Source organism: Brienomyrus brachyistius, chromosome 2 (assembly GCF_023856365.1).
Source record: "Brienomyrus brachyistius isolate T26 chromosome 2, BBRACH_0.4, whole genome shotgun sequence".
Lineage (NCBI taxonomy): Eukaryota > Metazoa > Chordata > Actinopteri > Osteoglossiformes > Mormyridae > Brienomyrus > Brienomyrus brachyistius.
In genome coordinates this window covers 21206056-21223033 of record NC_064534.1, presented here as the reverse complement: position 1 = coordinate 21223033, position 16978 = coordinate 21206056, and the positions used below count along the sequence as shown (strand labels likewise).

Below are 16978 nucleotides of genomic sequence, written 5' to 3'. Positions count from 1 at the left end.
TCTGCAGCGCCCCGCGATGCCGGGCCTCAGCACTCATACCTCCAAGCGCACTGCAGTGCCCCGCGATGCCGGGCCTCAGCAGTCATACCTCTGAGCGCTCTGCAGCGCCCCGCGATGCCGGGCCTCAGCAGTCATACCTCCAAGCGCAACGCAGCGTCCCGCGATGCTGGGCCTCAGCACTCATACCTCCAAGCGCTCTGCAGCGCCCCGCGATGCCGGGCCTCAGCACTCATACCTCCAAGCGTACTGCAGCGCCCCGCGATGCCGGGCCTCAGCAGTCATACCTCTGAGCGCTCTGCAGCGCCCCGCGATGCCGGGCCTCAGCACTCATACCTCCAAGCGTACTGCAGCGCCCCGCGATGCCGGGCCTCAGCACTCATACCTCCGAGCGCTCTGCAGCGCCCCGCGATGCCAGGCCTCAGCACTCATACCTCCGAGTGCTCTGCAGCGTCCCGCGATGCCGGGCCTCAGCACTCATACCTCCGAGCGCTCTGCAGTGTCACGAGATGCCGGGCCTCAGCATTCATACACCAGCTTGTTCATTTATACTTTTAAACTCTTTCTCTCTCCACCATCCCTGATACCTGCGAGCACTCTGCTAATACTGTGCTCCGGGCATAACAGTAGCTTCCCCAGCCTGGGGTTCTGAACATCAGGCCCCCAAACCGTACGCGAATGCCCTTTGGCTTCTCCCAACACATGGAGCCTGAAAATGAAAGAGCCATTTTGGTGTCTGCCACTGTGGTGTTTGATTACGGTGATTAATTAATGTCATTAGCCCTCTGAGTGTAGCTGTATAAACTTCCTACGTCATGCAGGTTCAGTTACACAATGGGACAATAAGGACACATAGACGTGACCCACATGTGTTTAAAAATAACCATGTGAGCGCCAAAGGCCCGGATGGGTCTAACCATTTAAATGGTGAATTTTTGGGGCAAAGATCGGGCAGGGTCAGCATAGGGCCATGGTGGGTGGGGTGCTATGTTGGCCCCCAGTGTGTAGCACAGTTACTCCTATCAGTGGGAGCTCCTCAGGGGGGGCCATGAGGTAGTTCTGTGGTGTGGGTGTGGAAGGTCAAAGGTCATTCTTTACGCACCCAGCAAATGGGGTATCTCTTGGTCCTCCATTCCTCCTTATTACTGTGACATCTCTCCTTGGTGCTTCTTGCTGAGATCGTTTCAGAGTGATGGCCTCACCGTGCAGCTTCTGGGACCTGCTGTGACGTTGCCCCACTCAGCATCACATACTGCGCCGCACGTATTCGCCCCCCAACCTCACTCGAGGAGGCTGTTTTTCGCTCCTGCCATGGAGACCCACCTGCCAATGGCATCCGCCCTGTCGGTGACAGTGACTTAAAGGGCATGATGTCACTGAGCAGAGTGTCACACTGTCAGCATCCACAGTCTGACACCAGCCTGGGGGCCTTGCACCATGATACCTTCTCGATGGTAGCTATGTGCTATGCAGGGGGACATCCTTATACCCCCTTCGACACTCCCCAGCGGGCGTCTCCCACAAGCCACCTGACCTGACCCCCCCAGTAAACCCCCCTGGGAGCCCATTAGCGGTAGTTGGCGAGGTGTCACTGAGAAAATCCGGCTGGGTTAACTGCAGACGTGTGGACGATGGCCGGGGGAGGGGGGGGTGGGCGCGCTCAGCTGCTGCCTGACAGTGCTGTTTAATTGGAGCACTTCACTGAACATAATTAGGCTGATTGCTGGGAGAGAAGACAAAGGTTTTACAAGAACTGGTGTCCCGTTAAAGGGGAGCACGTCAGGCCCCCCCACCCCCTTTGTCTGTGCTAGTCCAGATATCATCTGCCTCCTTTAATTGAACACAGGATCCTTATCCCTCTATAATGCAGATAAAGTGCTTGATTCTTATCTAGGGCACCAAGCCTTAACCTCCCCCCACCCCCCCATCCCTGTCCCGCCGGTTTGCCGCTGACCGCAGACTTTCTCTATTTTATATTTCTCTAAAGTTTCACTCAACTCTGCTGAGTCAGTTTCTTCGAAGTTAGCCCAGGTCTTCCAGAACCCTCTGCGGCGCCCGGAAACCTGTCCACTGCAGCGACTCATGCTTGCGGTCACTGCATCGAGCCGGACCCGGCTACCGCTTACGACCGCCTGGCCCGATTTCCTGGAAAACCAGCCGGCTCCCTGCTGTATCGGAGGCCGCGGTCAAGGCCCCCAGAGGAATCGACCTGGTGTGATCGATGTGCGCGAGTGATTAACCAATCCCAACTGCAGCGGCATCTAAAAATAAAATGACACTCGGAGAGACAAACGACGAACCGCTACAACAAACTGAATGTCGAGCTCTTCAACCCCCCCCTCTGCCTACCCCCACCCGTGTCACCAGCCTGACGCTTGGAGTCAATATGTCAATGGGATGCGGCTGGTGGTACATTGGCAGAGACGTGACAAGGCACCAGACCGGCTAATAGGAAGCCTCCCCTCGTGCAAGGGGGCGGACGTCAGCGTGACGGATCTCCGCCAGTGATGGCGGGGGCACCGTAACCTAGGCAACTTCCAATTACGCCAAGCTCCGGACGGATCCCCCCCACCTGGCACTCCACTGTTGTTAATCCAGATCTTTGTGCAATCATTTTACCGGGGTTCCAGGACTAAATCTTGGTATGTTTTGAATGCAGTATCCAGAGTGGGTAAGTAAAAATCACAACAGATATTCATGCGGGTACGGCGAGTGTTTCTGCCGCATCCTCCTAAAAAGCTCCATCAGCCAGGAAATAACTTCCTAACATCGAGTTATTTTTGATGAGATTAACAAAAAGCCACCTTGGAGGTTTGCGGATGTGCCGGTCTCACGCTGGGTGTGACCGTTCTGGACCATGGTGTTTGGGAGCTTAAAATTCCCCCACATGAGCTTCAAATGGGCGAACGGGGTTCAGCGCCCTTGAGAAGCTTCCGAGGGTACAGGGTGATGTCCTGCCTTCGGGGACCCCGGGAATTGATGGGCAACCAGGCCTGAGGTTTCAGGGCATTATTACTGGTCCCACCAGCCTGTTTTAGTTTGTACGCCCATTAGGCTGGGAACAAAACAGGATCGGGCAATCTAGTATTTTACATTAATGGCGTTGTGCTGCTGAAATACAAGATTTAATCAGACATTTCAAAGGCATAATGAATTTTGTATTGCTGAATATTAACACCTATGGGTATTTCTGCTTCATTATTCCTTAATATTCAGGCTTACGTCTGGCCGAGCCACCAAGGTGAACATGAAGCATTCACCTGCCCCTAACCCCCTTCCGGCAGTGGGGCAAGGGGGGGGGGAGGGGCACGGCATGGTCACGGCCCAAGATTAACTGGTGTATTTATGGCCTAGCATGTATGCGACACTGGCAGCAATCGGAAATACTGCTCACTTAGCGGGATTACTGGGTGCTGTACTCCCCCCCCCCCAACCACCGGGTACTTTATGGCCGGCCGTAAACATTTCCCACGGATAACGACGGCGAGGGATTGATCGCTGCTCAGAGGGAAGTCGATATGTCGCACGCGTACCGCAAACGTTCCTGATGGATGATCCCGGAGTAAGGGGGTGGCTTTCCTCGGATACACTGGAGGTGACGAGACGGACAATCACTTCCACTCCTGTCTGCCCACCCCCACCCCCCCGTTATGCTGTCGGTGAGGCATTTCTATGTCTGCCTGTGGTTTCCGTCGGTGAGCCGTTTATGAGTCAGGCATTGGTTTCCGTCGGTGACCGGTCTCGGAGTCTGGACTCGGTGTCCATCGGTGAATCGTTTGAGTCTGGCCTTCATGTCTGTCAATGTGCCATCTTTGACTGTGTCCTTGATGTGGTGTTGAGCATGCAGGGTGCCTCCTGATGCTGACTGAAGGATTTGCCTCCCCCCAACTGGAGCAGAAGTTTCTGTAACCTACTTCGGTGTCTCTCCCGTGTTTCGATCCCTCTGGACCAGTGAGACGCCAAGCAGTCTAGTAGTGAGCACAAAGTCTGGCCAGGCAGTCAGTGCCCTGTCCAGCCGAATACGTCCATGGTTAAGGCATCGATTTCCCATAAGCAGCTGGCTTAAAGAGCAATCTGAGGCCTTAGGGTTAGGGAGGGAAACCACGGAAGAGCTTAAAAATATACAGAATTAAAAATAAACCAGTGAGAATCTGGTCATCTGATACAACTTCTTGGGTAGGGAGGCTACAGAAGACTAATCCTTCATGTAATTAAAACCTGAACACCACACATAGGGCGCTATATAATGTTTAAACTGCTGCCATTCACTGGTTCCCCGCTAACCGAACATCACACCAGAGTGATCTCTCTTTATTCAGTCATTTTCCCCCACATTAAATCACGCGTTCATTCATCCACACCAAGTCGTAGACGTCCCAGATACCCATGAGAGGGTCACAGCGATCATTACAAGAAGCCTGATTCCAGGCAACACGCGCACGTGCAAGACGTGCGAGTCGCATAAGCACAGGCAGACGATGAGAGATGATTCACTGAACAACTGCAGGTCTGCCACAGTTCATAACACTGGGGGGGGGGGGGACCAGTTACTGACTCTACCTCATATCAGAAACTGAAACATGACTCAAAGTCAAAGACCAAACTGTAACCGATAGCCCCTTGAAACTGCAAAGAGGGCTGTTTTTGTTAGAGCAGTAGGATGCGAGTGGAGCTGCAGGCAACTTCCACACACGGATTCTTTCAGCAGGAAGCAGGGCCCACAGACAAAGGCAGAGGAGGAGGAGGAGGAGGAGGAGGGTCTTTCTTAGCCTGGCAATAAAAATAGCTGCAGTCACATGGGAAGCAGCAGAGACGCATGGAACGCTTCAGGGGAGAGACCCGGTTCACTCACTCGAACCTGACACCACAGATTCGTCACATTACGAGACGGGTGGGGGTTTAAAGACGGCACCCTTTCACCCGCACACGCGGCAGCGGCCTCATTTGATAAATATCATCTTCGGATGACTTCCGCGGCGTAAACGCGCTTAAGACGACCCTCTAAATGGAAAAAAAAACCACCCCAGTCACTCGCGTTGCTCAAAAGAACAGTGACCCCCAGTGGACAACAGGCTCGTCTGTGCGTGTGTGGAGGGGGCGGGGGTGTTAGCGGGAATGTGGGGAGGCAAAGTGTTAACTTTAGGTCTCTACCATCCCCCCCCCCAGCTTTGCACGGCATGCCTGCGCTCATCCAGCAGGGGGCAGTGTTGCACCACAGAAAAAAAAAAAACAAGTGAAAACTGAAGAAACTGAGAATAAAGGACCTCCTTCAGCGATAAGATCTCATCAGTGCCACGGTTAATCTCATTTAATACGTACGAGATGGGGCCCAGCAAACTGACACGACCAGTGAGCACTGGGGCAGACCTTCAATTTATCCAATTAGTTTATTGATCCTGATGTTTTAATTTGACTCTTGGACACATATATGCAGCACCTTCTCCACTGTGCGCAGACTACAGGTCATTATCTATGCAACCTTCATCTATCTACCTCATCCAACAGGGGTCACAAAGCAGAAACAGGAAGGGGGGGGGGGGTACCAGGCCTCAGCAAGGGCCGATGCTGGGGGGGGGGATCACGATATTTCTGAGAGTGGGAGGGAGGAGGGACACTTCACACACACTCACAACACTGCAATTAAGAGCGAGATTACGAGTCACTGCGTTTGAACAGAAAGAGGAAATACATTTCCGGCAGGTGAGACGCGAGGGAGTTCCGATCCTCCATGAAAACGCCGCAAGCCCCTGAGAGGGAGGCCAGCTAACGAACAGGAACGGTGACAGCGTTCTAGTGATTATCATAGTCAATCCCGGCAGCAGACACAGAGGGAGCTGTTGCAGCTGTGTGGCTGACCACTGTGGCCTGTCAGAGAAGCACTGTGCTTTCGTGCTGAATGGACCGGGGGGCCACCCTAATCCCTGAAGGGGCCCAGAATCGCTACGGCAAAACACCGAGGTGGGTAAATGGGTAAAAGCCATCCTGTCATCAGGACGCTCAAGACTTAAGAAGTAAAACAAAACAAAGAACAAAATGAATGTTCTCAGATCATATCTTTACCTACAGTATTCCACAAAATTTACAACATAATGCTGTGGTCCCACAAAGTCAATCCACCAGAGGGCTGTCCTCCTCCTTAGACGTGCAACACTGCAGGCAGCAGGGGGCATGGTGGTTAGAGGCACAGCTCTGTCTGGTTCTAGTCTCCTGAGAGAGCCTGCTGCCGTACCCTTGAGAAAGATACTTAACCCAAGTTACTACAGTACAACATCCAGCGGCATAAAAGGGTAATAAGGGTTATGCAAGAAACCAAACAAAACATTAATTAAAATCGAGTTCGACCGGCCAATTTTCCGTTACACAACAAGGAAATGTAATCCGGCAGCGGAAACAACACCGTTCAGCAGGATTTAACAAGCACAAGTATCACAGTAATGTTTTATTTCCTGCCCACAGAGCACTTAATGAAAGGAAAGCCCGAATTTGCATATGAGCGCACCCAGCTTTCCCCCCACGCTTCTGATGTGGACTTACGGGGTCTTACAGGTTCGGGGTGGGGGGATGGGCACAGCCTGAGGGAACATGGCTGTTTATGTAGTTACCCATCCATTATTAAAGAGACCCTCGGGGCAGTTCTGCCAAACAAGCGAAACGCAGTGTCTGATGGCCCAGGTCAGTACTGGGGTGGGCCGGGGGAGCGTCATTTTTATGTATCAACTTCTTAATTAATCTGCTTTTTCGGGATGGCATGGCTGAACAACAGCTTCATTATGACACACACGAAAGTCTTAAACTGCAAGGCAGCATGGGAGAAAGCACATTCAGGTGAAGCACTGCAAGGCAGCATGGGAGAAAGCACATTCAGGTGAAGCACTGCAAGGCAGCATGGGAGAAAGCACATTCAGGTGAAGCACTGCAAGGCAGCATGGGAGAAAGCACATTCAGGTGAAGCACTGCAAGGCAGCATGGGAGAAAGCACATTCAGGTGAAGCACTGCAAGGCAGCATGGGAGAAAGCACATTCAGGTGAAGCACTGCAAGGCAGCATGGGAGAAAGCACATTCAGGTGAAGCACTGCAAGGCAGCATGGGAGAAAGCACATTCAGGTGAAGCACTGCAAGGCAGCATGGGAGAAAGGACATTCAGGTGAAGCACTGCAAGGCAGCATGGGAGAAAGGACATTCAGGTGAAGCACTGCAAGGCAGCATGGGAGAAAGGACATTCAGGTGAAGCACTGCAAGGCAGCATGGGAGAAAGGACATTCAGGTGAAGCACTGGAGTCCTTGTGCTCCCGCCACCTCCGACAGGAACCACGGTAATGCAGCAGCCCTCCTGAGAGGCTGGGCCCCCAGCTGAGGCTGGAATTAGCTGGCAGTTAGCGCCTTAAACGCGGTTATGAGGTTATTTAAGGAGGCCGGGCAGACGGGCTAGCGGAGCAGAACGGCCATAATCCCGAGCTCAGTTAATGTTTACATCGGTATTAGATTCACCTGCCTCACGTGCCTTACAGTGACCTACCTACACTGCAGAAAAAAACGGGAGCCCAGGCAGAACCAGAACCCCGCAATTCGGATCTTCATCTATCATACACGCACCACAGGGTTTTCCTGTAAACAGTCCATAAAAGGAATAGGCACCGGGGGGGTTCTCCCAGAATGCTAAAGAGGACGGATTGCACACCTTCTGTACATTACATGGACCCAAACCCTGTACCATCCAATCAGAATTGTCAACAATAACAACCCTCCAATCGCATTACACAGGAGCTCCTTCCATAAAAGGACATGGAGACAAATGAGAGCAGCATCAGGCTGGCTAAATATGACAGATACAAACAGCATGACGGCCTGCTGCAGAGGGGGATAATCCCACACTCCCCAATAAGAACTGGGAGCACACACACCTTCCTCAATCGCGCTTTTCCCACAGCGAAAGCGGCACCAGTGCTCAGACTCTTGTCTGTGCTGAGGTGTTAATGTGTGTTGCCTGGAATCAGGCTTCTTGTAATGATCGCTGTGACCCTCCCATGGGTCTCTGGGACGTCTACGACTTGGTGTGGATGAATGAACGCGTGATTTAATGTGGGGGAAAATGACTGAATAAAGAGAGATCACTCTGGTGTGACGTTCGGTTAGCGGGGAACCAGTGAATAGCAGCAGTTTAAACATTATATAGCGCCTTATGTGTGGTGTTCAGCGGCACCGTCTCTTCCCCATACACGTAGCCATGGCGATACTGGCACCCCATAGACAAGCTTCCCCGGCTGTCATGTTGGGCCTGCTAACCACCTCTCTCACTGTGCTCGTTTCATATACACCTCAATTTAGCTATTAACTTGACGAAACGGCACATGACAACAGATTATTTTCCATTCATAATTAATTCCTTTTATGATTAATTATCAACTGGAAGGAATCGATTGGAATATAAACAAACCTGGGGTTTATCTATTTACAGGTGTCTGATTGGACATCCATATGGCCAATAGAAAGACAACATGGCACGTCTTGTCCCTGCCAGTGACCTCTATGACATAACTGCTGCCCATGAACCAGCTGACCTGTAAGGCAGGCAGCTGTCAATACAGCAGCTGTAACGGGGGGGTGAAGTCAATGAGGCCCTCTCACCCAACCTGAGGCAGTAGACCTTACATGAACGTGCACCTTGTCCTTGTAACCTTGTTAAATCCCAGTACTTTCTCCTTGATTGTCCCAGAGCGCGAGGTTAAAAAGTGCAGAGTGAGAAAGAGGCTGGCCGCACAGATCCGGCACCTCCCCCCCAAGAGGGCAGCTCACCCTCAGCATGCGATGGAATTAATCTGATTACCAGGCAGGCGAGCGTTCACCCGAGCGGACAGGGGACAGAGGGCATGCGGGTACTGAGCGGCAGGGCCCCTTTTGGGCGGCACGCTGCATCCCCAGCGCGTGCTCCGGACACCGACCCAGCGAGCCGCTGGCCGAGGCCCCAGAGGGACGCGGGAGGGGGGGCGGAGCCGGGCCAGTCAGCAATACAAAGACTCTAACACCACCCTAATGTTTGTAACTGGGCATTCGCTGGAAGCTCAGCCCAGCCACACTTACGCCTAGCCGACTTCTCCGCAGCATGTGTGCTTGTAATGTGCTGTTAGCCTCACTTGTACTTTGCTTTGGACAAAAGTGTCTGCTAAACAGAGGCAAATGTTAATGTAATCATTTCTCAGAAATACTGCATTACAATCAGAGAAAGTCTTTTACTCAGAGAACTTTGCCATATTTCTTACTTCTTGCGTTATCCATTGATACAGCTGGTAATTTGGACACCCCCCCCCTGCCCAATTGGAACACACCTCTGAGCTCTATGGGCGAAGTATCGGTGGTCGGGGATAATTGGGGAAAGCCTGCTGTGAAGAGGGAAGGGGGTCTGTAAGAGGAGATTGGCCATTTCTCCGGGCGGGGGGGCTTGGGGCATATGCTGCCGAATAGTCCATTGAAATACCTGTTAACAATTAGCTCAAAGTAAAATAATCATTAAGGTCTTTGCATTGAGCACCTTTGGACCGCTAATCTGCATTAATCAGCCAGGGGATATGGCCCCCTCCACCTGGCTCACAGCTCCTAATCGCAGCAGACTTCTGCACACGCAGCAGCAATGCGACAAAAGCTTATTGCCTGCCTGCTCAGGTTTAAGGGCTAGGTTAGGAAAGGTTACACGACAGTGTTCTCAGGTACCTTCCGAGAGGACATATCCCAGAATGCATTTCAGGTCACATCCTGTCCAACTGGGCATAGCCTGCTGGACACTGGATTACTCAGCTGTAACTGACACCATCTTTGTCATTGTCACAGGTAAATAATCCCTCGCAGGACATGTTCCCTTGCTTTTACATTTCATGAGATCCTGTTATGCTCTCTCCCTTGTTGGATTCTGTTCTGCCCCACCGTCCGATCGTGTCTGACAGATCAGAGGGGTCATTAAGCAGTGGGTTCAGCTGGGTTTATCTACAAACTCACCTGTAAAATCAGGCCAGCAGGGGGTCTCTGTAGCTGAGGAAGACAGGATATCGAGAAGAGCAGCAAGAGCGAGAACGATAATGCTAACGATTGAGAGACACTGCTATGGGAACTCCGAGGGTCGACAGCGACCAAGAGAACAGAAACAAGCAAATGATCAGGGGAGGTGTCACGAAGACTAGAACAGTAACCTGCGGGAGCAACAACGTTAGCGGCAACAACAGTCACAAAAGAAACAGTCGGTCAAAAACGGCAACAGGAAGAACATCAACCCCAAAGGGGGCAGCAAAGTGCAAACAGAAGAACGAGAAACAGCAATAAGACAAAGAGCAAAAACAATAACAGCAGCGGAAAAATCAAGCACAAAAACACCACGATTAAAGGGAAACCGCAAAACAAAAACAGCAATGAATATAGCACAGGGAACACCCAAGAATCACACAGCCACCGGCCAGACACACTGCTCCCCGGCCGCATCTGCACGCACTGCTCCCCGGCCGCATCTGCACGCACTGCTCCCCGGCCGCATCTGCACGCACTGCTCCCCGGCCGCATCTGCACGCACTGCTCCCCGGCCGCATCTGCATGCACTGCTCCCCGGCTGCATCTGCACGCACTGCTCCCCGGCCGCATCTGCACACACTGCTCCCCCACCTAAATCTTGCACGCACTGCTCCCCGGCCGCATCTGCACGCACTGCTGCGTATATGTGCCATTAACTCCAGCGTCTGGATGGTTACTGGTTTGAATCCAGAGCAATAGCTGAGCCTGATCTCTGACCAGTCTGAATGGAAGCAGGCTGAGCGGGAGACGAAGACACTGAGCTTTGGACCAAATCCTTTTCTAAACGGAGAGTTTCATGGTTTCATGGCATCACATGGGCGTGCTACAAAGGCACTGAAATATGCTGCGCTGCCCAAAAGCAATTCCTACTTCCATCCCTCATTACCGAGAAACGGAGAGTGGTCTCAGAAGTCTGGCCGATGCCAGGAGAGCAGCACCTGCTGACAAAAACACGGGGAAGCATTACGCTGCTCCAAATGTCCACAGAAGACACCTCGCGCACCTCACGTGGGCACGTCTCTGGCGGTCGTCTGAAAAGGCAGCGACGGACAGCACCGTAGGGGGCGCCGTTACTCTTAGCGAAGCAGCCGGTGCCGACAGCTGGCAGCGAGCCCCGAGCTCAGGAAGTCGAGCAGAAACTTTGCGGCGTCAGGAAGAAGCGCTAACACAGCGAGGAAATCTCTCAGCGTGCCTCTGCTTTCTCCAGAGGCAACGGAGAGATTATGAAAGGACACAGGACACCTGGGCACTCTGGAGCGGGTGGGAGGGTATGGTGCAGGCTGGGGGCTAGCGTTAGCATGTTTCCCAAGTATATCGAGGGCCACTGAATGACTGGGTAAATAATACCCCCGTGGACAGGAACACTGTCTGAGTGCACAAGCTTTAAATATGAATGAGGGTGACACTATGCTTGAATATTAGGACACGAGACTCATACTTTTTTCTTAGCCTGTATGTTTCCCTGAACTTGTAAGATGTGAGTTTAACACTTAAAGCACCCCAGTGCACACTTTCTGCCACCGGAAGAAGACATGAGCTCAGTGTCCTAATTGTGCATGAAATTGCGAAGGACCAGACGTAATGAGGATATTCTCAGGGGCTCCTCCAGGGCACGCTGTAAACAACCAGCTAGAAGGGTGCGTAAACATTCCAGAGGTTACGCGTGGCCCAAGGAGAGAGGGAATGCCGCAGCTACGCCGGACAGTTGAACCACGGGGGAAAAAAAAAAAAAGCGACGACTAGCCAAGATAAGCAAGAATTCTCCAGAAGTACGATCATGTTAGCAGATAAGCTACATGGTGACAGCAAAGAGGAGAGGGGTGAGTTAAAGATTATAAACACCCACACCAGTGGTAACATCCACTGTTTACATTTCTGTTGAGGATGTTTCAAGCAGAGATAAAACATGCTCTCATAAAACTGACCCATGTGGATATTCCCGTTTCGATTCCCCGAAAGAGACAACATTGCATCAATACCATGAATCGGAGGGAAACACCACTGGAGGCAAGGACACCTCAGTCCATATCAAGTGGCTCCCATCCCCCAGTGCCTGCACCTCCCGTTCGGGGCCATTTAATCCTATGTATGGATGGCATGGAAATGGCAGAAGTACAAAAAACAGGGCCTCTAAAAAGTACACAAAGGCTCTAGATCAGAGTGCCTCTCATTGTGGGCTTAAAAATAAGCTGAAGCAGGGCTGGTACTACTACCTACATGTTATGTATTTATTAAATGGAAGCTTTTATCCAAAACGACACACATTTTTGAGACTGCAGGGTCAGCCGGTCCCTGGAACCATTGGGGGTTAAGGGTTTTGCTCAAAGGCCCAACAGTGAAATCACTCTGCGGAACCTGGGATTAGGACCAGGGGGCGTCTCAGCATGAGCACGATGTTCCTACCCACTGAGCGACACACTGACATCCCCCGAACTCCTGTACATATTCAGACATCAACAGGGAGACCGGGGCAGTCCAACGTCAGGATGAAAACCCCTGTGTTGATTTCTGCGTTTGCACCAACCCGAAGGCTACAATCATGGTGATCATCAGGCTGTGCATTTCAGAAAACGTTTAGACCCTCAACAAAACACTGTCATCCTACTGATACCCTCTCATCCCATTCATGACGTCCAGGTCAATTTCCAGCTTGGTTGCTGATTTTGCTTAGTTTCCTACTGTAAGTGGTCTCGCCTCTTCACTGCTCAGTTTTTTACAGTATATAAGCAAAGAGCAGCTCAGCATTAAAACATCAGTTCGGTATTTAGATCATATTTCTAAAAGACATAGCACACAAAGACTTGCAGGCCACAATTTAATCAAACGGGTTTAACAATGGCCTGTGAAACCACTATCCAAAACCCATCTCAGAAACTACTGGCCACACTCTCTCGCTAAATGAAGACTGAGTGTCTGGCGTCAGAAACACAAGTGATCGCAGCCCTTCACTGACCTGCTTGTTCTTCCTCGAGTACGTCGTCTTCTTCTTTGCTCGTTCCTTGCCGCCGTCCTGCTCTGGTCCCACACTGGAGCTGCGGTCGTTGAAGCCGTTTTCCGGGACATCCACAGCAACACCGTTCTCCATCTCTCTTTGCCTCTTCACCACTTGCTTCTCCCACTTCTCCTTCTTCTCTTGAGACTTCAGGGTTCCCTTCTTCTTCTGCAAGCAGATGCACAATGATTTATTATCCACAAGTCAATAACCAGAGGTGGAGATTTCAGGTCCAGGGAGTACAAATCCAGAACAGTTGAGTATAAAAAGTCACAGTCACAACTGGTTGGTTGAAACAAAGTCTTGGATTTATACTCTCTGGACCTGAAACCTCAACCTCTGGCAAAACCTACTTCAGTGACCTTACACAAGACCTACATCAGCTGTAGGTCATTCATGAGTGTATATGTAGAAGTTATTAACGTACTGATTATTATCTTCATACAGTGACACTCATGACACCACAAACTTTCTTTTATGGGGGGGGGGGTAACATGAAAATCCTGGAGATAAATACTTCTGGCTCAATGAACTGAAAACAGCTGTATGTTTACTATTATAAAAAGCACTTTAAATAGAATCGTGGCAGCTGCACTTAACAGAAGAAGGTGTTCCGTTATGACCCAAAGACTCCCATTCATCTGCTCGACATGATGGAGAATGTGAAATGTCAGTCTCATCCAGATTCCAACAAGAGGCATTACAGCAGAAAACAAAGCCTGAAATCTCCATAGTACCTCGGCCAGACTGCACGACAGGTCGTACTGCCACTCGAAGCCGAGGACGGAGCACCGGAATGAGATTATTAGCTCAGATTTCAACATCTGTTTTCCAGTCGTGGGGCTAAATTATTCCAGACAGCTTCAGCCAGCCCTTGTGGGGCAATCAATCTGAATAATCAAATAATTGGCTCACGCAGCCACCAGATGGTGATTTACATTAGGGTTAACAAAACAGCAGCAAAGCACTAAGGCATGCAGCTAAAGGTCTTGTCGCAGCTTTCAGCAGCAAACAGAGCGTGTGTTTCAATGAATACACAACAAGGGTTGAGCCAAATCGAGACACCTGACACATACAAGGTTCCAGCCAATCGAGACACCCGACACATACACGGTTCCGGCCAATCAAGAAACCTGACACACCATCATCCTTTCATCAAACGCCTGCCAACAGAACAATATAACCAATAGTGCTACTGGTAGCGGCTATGAGATCGGCATCAATTACGATACACTGGCCTTGCCGGCTTCAACGACATCCTCGTTAAATTTCTCACAGGGCCAGACGGCGCCGCTCTCGCCGTCACGCAGCTGATTATCCCGGAAAAGATGTTTTAGGGATGCATCGCCAACTAAATGACACGAGCAGCGGGCAGGAGACATTCTCTTTGTATAACCTTCCCCTTAGGAAGCTCGACTCAGCGACGCCAGCACCGCGCTATCAATATTCATTACGGCGATGAAGGACTGCGGGGTAACGGTATTCCATTAGCATGACGTGCCCCTCTTCACGCTGGGCTGCTAATAACCACGTCAGATCAACACGAACAACGCCAGCTTCGGGATCAATTAGGATCAGACTGACAGGCCCGAAGAGGGACCCCAGGCTGACGCGTGGTTCCGTGGGCTTCCGACATCCAGAACTATCCCCACAAGCCAGTGCCATTACCGCAATTAGCAAATGCCACATCTGCAGATCAGGTAGTGAGGGCGGCCCTATACACTTCAACGGAATATTGGGCTGAGGGTGCAGCTCCAGCACTGAACATCTCCTTCTAGGAAAGAAAAGGCAAGACTGAACACCATCTGGCAAGCTTGGGCACAGACCATCAGAAAATGGAAGACATGTGGAGGAAATTATCAGTGATCGGCCGGCCACACCTGAAAATGAAAAGACAAAACACGAAAAATGAATTTTATCCAAAGTCGTTATTAGTTTTGCTTTAATATCTCTCTTCTCGCTTGTAAAAATGCAAATATGGTGACAGTTGGCCGACGTGGGATTTAGCCGAGCGGAAGAGAGGACTAGGCCCTCAGCCTGACGGGAGAACCCTCCCCCTTGGGCCTTACGCAGCACTGACAGCCAGAGGCACTGTGTTACTGTTCCAGATCTACAGCAGCATGCTTTCTCACTGAAAAAGGAATGGCTGAATGCCCACATGCCCGTCAGTCAATGAGGAAGGCACAGGTCTGGAGGTAGCTGGGGACCTCACAAACACAAGTGCAGGACAACTTCTCTAAAATGCACTAATTCAAGATCTAAAGAGCTCACTCAGGGAACCGCTTTCCATGGTGCCCTCAGAAGGTCGGAGAGAAGGTGCAGCGAAATGACGTCTGGCTGCCTGATGCTGCAGCCAGGTGCCGCGTCTCCTCCCGCGGAACCTCAGCACTTTCGGGAGGTTAATTCACAGGAGCAGAAGCCTCGCACAGAATCGCACTTGGTAACGAATGTATCTGATCCCGCTGAGCGTAAGCATGACTCATCTGCGCTGCATCAAGCCCTCCGGAGCAGAATGCCTCTGCAAGCACCTTGTCAAGTTCCTTGGCATCTCTGCGGAGATAAACACATGATTGAAGGATTCCCAGCAGCTTATCAATGCCGGCGTATGTCAATGGCCCGGAGACACTTTGCGAGAGCGGATCAAAGTTCCCAGCGGAGGGGCGACCGTCATGCCGGCTAAAATCACGAAGGAAGAGACTGATTGTATGATGGGTCGGGGCCCCTTTGTCCCATCTGTCATCTGGCAGGATATCAGGCCCCAGAAAAGCCATTTGCGCAGACTTTCCATTCGGCAGGTCATGCAGATCCTCTGTCAAAACGTTTCCCCCGCCGACAGCATTTACAGCATGAGCTGCCATGGGTTACGGGCTACGAGGCCGAAAAATCCACATCTCCCTGCTGTAAATACTCCGATCGGACAAACACGACCAGCTCGGGAAGCGAAAACGGGAAGACAAGGTCTTTAAATCACTCGGACACATGCGATTTAGATTTAAACGCTTGCTGTAGTTCAAGCTCTACAAGGTTACACTATTTATTTTGCTTCACGCCGCCCTCAGCTGACATAAATCCCACTATCGGGCCAGATAAGGCTCCCGTCTCCTGCTGGATCCAGAAGAGCCTCTCCATAAGACTCCCGCACGGGAAGGTGGACCTTTAGCAGATCGGGCAAACCTGAGGGAGCTGCTCGGTTGTTAAAAAGCACCACATGAAATAGGAAACAAACACTGTCCTCATTAAAAGCTGGTGTCCACGGCAGCTGTCGGGGTCGAGGGTGAGGGGCGCGAACAACACAAGTGCAGCTCATCTAAGTTAAACACCAGTTAGCTCAATAAAAGCCATTTCCTGCTGAGCCAGAATTCCACCTCTGCTTGTTATCTGACCTCCAAACTGGCTCGAATACACTCTGTTTATTGTATTCCTATTATTTATTATGTTTTTTTTTTAAAGACATGAGTTGGACAGGATCCCAGTCTGAACACCATCTGGCCCTGGACGGGCTCCTGGGAGACTTCCAGAGAAGGCAGATTCACCAGGGACAACTGAGCGAAAGTGATGCGAGCAACAGGTGGGACAAGCGGGGAGCCCTGCTGAAGATGGAGGGAGGTGAGGCAACAGACTGCAGGGATTTCCAAGGCCATAGACGAGGATGGTGTCACCCCCAAAAAGCCCCCCAACCAACACCAAGGAACAACCTCATTGCTGCTCCCCAATGCAGCATAAATTGGTTAATGCCTCCCAGTTACTGATCCCAGAACAGTGTGTAAACGGCAGCGGCTCTCAGATCTCCTTCCCGAGTGGCACTAGGAACTGCCTGGCCGTCAGCACTGCTCCTCAGAGAGCCTGGCGCTGCCTGAGAAGGTCCCGCCCCGCTGGGAGGAAGAGCTTCCCTCGTCCAGGCCCCTGCCGGTGACAGATGTGAGCTTCGCTGTACTGCT

The 16978-nt window shown here is 51.3% G+C and overlaps 1 protein-coding gene across 4 annotated transcripts in view; it reads right to left on the bottom strand.

The window, feature by feature from the left end:
* LOC125717921 (autism susceptibility gene 2 protein-like) overlaps positions 1–13234 on the bottom strand; it is a 150316-nt gene extending 137082 nt beyond the window's left edge. For all 4 annotated transcript variants that reach the window (XM_048991312.1, XM_048991305.1, XM_048991298.1 and 1 more), the window contains exon 1: positions 13002–13234. In XM_048991312.1, the coding sequence (XP_048847269.1) occupies positions 13002–13133 (132 nt within the window). In that variant the 5' untranslated portion in view covers positions 13134–13234. The remainder of the gene's footprint in view (positions 1–13001) is intronic.
* Positions 13235–16978: the final 3744 nt, after the last annotated feature.